Source organism: Sorex fumeus, unplaced genomic scaffold (assembly GCF_029834395.1).
Source record: "Sorex fumeus unplaced genomic scaffold, SorFum_2.1 ptg000075l, whole genome shotgun sequence".
Taxonomy (NCBI): Eukaryota; Metazoa; Chordata; class Mammalia; order Eulipotyphla; family Soricidae; genus Sorex; species Sorex fumeus.
This window is the reverse complement of record NW_026606132.1, coordinates 6,141,637-6,145,768: the sequence shown is the minus strand read 5'-3', so window position 1 is coordinate 6,145,768 and position 4,132 is coordinate 6,141,637. Positions and strand designations below refer to the sequence as shown.

General features: G+C 42.5%; 1 protein-coding gene across 1 annotated transcript; it reads right to left on the bottom strand.

The window, feature by feature from the left end:
* Positions 1-2,405: 2,405 nt before the first annotated feature.
* Positions 2,406-3,896, bottom strand: LOC130038343 (casein kinase II subunit alpha-like). Its single transcript, XM_056130235.1, has one exon. The coding sequence runs from the start codon at positions 3,894-3,896 to the stop codon at positions 2,406-2,408; it is 1,491 nt and encodes a 496-aa protein (XP_055986210.1).
* Between the last annotated feature and the right edge of the window lie 236 nt (positions 3,897-4,132).

The window sequence follows — 4,132 nt, the reverse complement described above, 5'->3', positions numbered from 1 at the left end:
AAAGGAATAAAAACTACTGAGAGTGCTTATTAAATGAACTCTGGCTACAATACCTTCCCGCTACGATGGGTAATTCCTGAGTTTACTTGACTGCCCATGGGTCGCCCAGATTTCAAAGAACACATTTCTGGAGAAGCAATGAAAATATTTGCAAAGGAGTGTTTGGATAAGATTGACATTTGAACTGGTGGGCTTTGTAAGGATCTTTACTATCCCAAATGTAGGTGGGCATTATCCAATCCAATGATGCCCCAGATAATAAACTCAGTCAGAGGAGGAATTCCTCCCTCCCCCTCCCCCACGCCCACCAGCATTTTCCTACCTCAGAGTTAGCCTTGGAATCAATCTTATATTGCCCTCACACTGGAATGTAAACAAGTGGCCCACCTGCTTCTTATTCCTCTAGACTGAAACTAAATGACTCCTACAAACTGCCTGAGTCCCAGGTTCCATTTAGGAGATCAAAGAAATTCTCATATCCTCCACAGATGGACAAATCCAATTCCATATAAAATTTCCTTTCCTAACAGAATAAAGGTAAAGGTAAAGGTAAAGGCCCTCCCGTTAATCGTCGATTTTCTCGAGCGGGCCCAGTAATGTCTCCATTGGAGACTTTGTTGTTACTGTGTTTGGCATATCAAATACTCTTGGTAGCTTGCCGGGCTCTCCGAGAGGGGCGGAGGAATCGAACTCGGGTCGGCCATGTTGGCCGCTTGTAAGGCGAACACCCTACCGCTGTGCTGATCCTAACAGAATAATCATTGTAAAAACAATGAAACTGGATTACCCAGCATCCTGCCTTATAGCTTTAAAACTCTGGTCCTTATATCCAGGTGACACTTCTTTGATTCTTCTATGCCATGATACTGCAGCAGAATCAGATTGGGATTTTGTAGTAAAATTTTGTAGATTTTTATGGTCATTTAGGGTATTTTGTTTTTGTTTTGGGGCAACACCCAGCACTGTTCAGGGCTTTTCCCTGGCACTCCATTCAGGAATGATTCCTGACAGTGCTCAGGGGATTATATGGAGTGGAGTGATCAAAACCAGGACAGCTGTGTGCAATGCAAGCATCTTACACTCTATACCATCTTATCAGTTAATACATTTGGGACAGTTTCTGTGATCACCACTGAATAAAGGTAAACTGTGTCACGGGTTTTTCAAAGTTTTTTGCTTCCATAACTTTTTTTTTCTTTCCAGGAATATTATACTATTAGGATTACTGTCCTACTGAAAATCAGTGCCCGAATGTTTTATTATAGAAGTGAGCTCTTGGTTCTTTTTTGAAATCTCTTGCACTTGCATTTTAGTAAAGAGTCAAGAAAATATTCAAATTGTCATTTTCACTAAATCTTTGGGCTCTATTAGTAAATATATCTCAGACAGGATATTAGCTCTTAATAAATTAAAGAGCTTAGTGTTAATTTTTGTGACTATCATGATATGCGGCAGGTTTGCTCTCATTTTATTGAATATGGTTTCAAAAAGCAAATGGTGCCCACTCTCCTCTCCTCCATTTAGTGTTCAGATGTCACACCCGAGATGATGTGCTAGAGTCCAGTTAGCAACAATATGAGATCTTTGCCTTTCAGTGTCTGGTTTCTCCCCTCTTTAATCCACGTCAGTGGAGACAAATCTCATCATGATTCCTAACACAAAACATTGTTAATTACAGATGATTCACAATCAAAATAACTTTTAAAACTTTTATATTAAGGCACTGCAATTTATAAAGTTATTCAGGTTTGAGTTCCAGGTAGAGAATGTTATAACACCAATATCATCACAAAAAAACTTCTTCAAGTAGATGGTTCCACATCACTGCAGATAAAAATAAGGACCTGAGGATGGAGAGAAAAAAATCAATTGGTTAGTTTTTTCTTTAATTGTTGAATAAGCACGCCTGCACAAATGACAGTATGAACGTACTAGTACTACTTCTGAAATACTTCCCCCCTCTCCCCACCTGGCTGAAGTCTCATGAAGAAAGAACAAAATCTTATCATTTGCAGCATTATGGATGGAACTACAGGATATGAGGCTGAGTAATGTCAGTCAGAAAAAAAAAAGTGGATAGATACAGAATGATCTCTGTCATGTGTGGAACTTAAAGAAACACAGCAAGGTAGAAACAAAAATGCCAAAGGCAACAAAACTGAAAAACTGATCCATATTATTAAGTTGGTGGGGGATATGAAGGAGTGTTGAGGTACTTGGGGAGTGAGGGAGGTGGGTACATTGTTGATGGATGAGGTATTGGAATCACGTGCACAAGAAATCATCATTAACAGTATTGTAAATCACAGAATATCAATGAAACATTTTTAAAATAAAAATTCTGAAGAGAGCTGACTTCCCTACCTCCCTCTGCCTGAGCATCTCGTGATGCTCACAGAGTGTGGTTACTCCTGAGCATTGGATGAAGATGGAGCGGGATTCTCAGGGGCAGTGGGATCATCGATCACTGCTGACCCAGTCATGGGTCCACACGGTGAAGGGACCAGTGCTGAAGTCTCTGGCAGAGTGGCGGCAGTGGGCAGAGTGGTGTCAGCGGGCAGAGTGGCGTCAGCGGGCAGAGTGGCATCAGCGGGCAGAGTGACGTCAGCGAGCAGAGTGGCGTCAGCTGGCAGAATGGTGTCAGCAGGTGGAGTGGCATCAGCAGGCAGAGTGGCGTCAGCAGGCAGAGTGGCGTCAGCAGGTGGAGTGGCGTCAGCGGGCAGAGTGGCATCAGCGGGCAGAGTGACGTCAGCGAGCAGAGTGGCGTCAGCTGGCAGAATGGTGTCAGCAGGTGGAGTGGCATCAGCAGGCAGAGTGGTGTCAGTTGGCAGAGTGGCGTCAGTGGTTGCAGGCATACTGCTTTCCAGACCACTAGCTTCACCAATTCCTTGAGCCTGGTCACTTACGATTGTTGAGAAATAGGGATGTTCCATGGCCTCTCTGGCGGTAAGCCTTAACTGAGGGTCATATTGTAGCACCCTATCCAGGAAATCAAAGGCTTCTGGGCTGACAAGGTGATCATTTTCATTGCGGATAAAGTGATGCCAACGAATACGGGAATGCCTGCCCACAATTACTTGGAGATGTTTATTGATCTTGATCCTGTATCTTTTAATGTACTCATAAAAACGGCTTGTTCCTAGAATGGTGACTATCTTCGCCAACTGATCATTATCATCATGACCGCGAAAAAACGGCTCCCTGTGAAAGATCATGCTAGCCAGGATACACCCCAGGCTCCACATGTCCAAACTATAATCATACATCTCATAGTCAACCAGCAGCTCAGGGCCTTTAAAGTATCTTGTAACAACTTGAGTACTATACTCCTCACCAGGATGGTAAAATTCCGACAATCCCCAGTCGATTACCCATAGCTTTCTTTTCTCATGATCAATCATGATGTTTTCGGGTTTGAGATCTCGATGCATAATCCCCATGCTATGACAGTAATCCAAAGCTTTCAGAGTCTCATAGGTGTAAAAGCGTACATCATAGTCGGTAAATATCTGGTACAACTTCTTGTGATGAGTGTTGTTTATATATTCAAATACCAAGCCAGGGGTTCCTGACTCATTATTTTTCACAATGTCTGTCAGAGTTATGATGTTGGGACCACCTCGCAAATTCTCTAAAATCTTTATTTCACGCTTGACTTTCTCCTCTAGGATTGGGCTGAGGAGTTTAACAACAAACTTTTCATTTGTTGTAATTTTGACAGCTTCAAATACTTCACTATAGCTTCCGTGGCCAATTCTTTTTCCCAGATCGTAGTCATCTAGATTCCCCCAATGCACCACATGTGACTCATAATCCCAGTATTTTCTGGGTTGTTGTGCATTAACATCTGCATAAACTCTAGCCCTGCTTGACAAGGGTAGTGACTCGTCAGACATATTGGTAGCTAAAGATAAAGCTGATGGTTGCAGATCTGTAAGTCACAGTGTTTAGAAACACTTTAGATCTTGCTTCAGACTTGTTATCCCCTAAAAGAAAAACTTGAGATAAGCAACTTTTTAATATCTGACTCGCGGAATTAGTCTACTCTTTTACTGTATGTACTAATATTCATTAGGTGGCGTTAAGTCCCTTGCTGTGTCTTGTGGCCTGCTGAGTGCTGTTGGGTGGGACC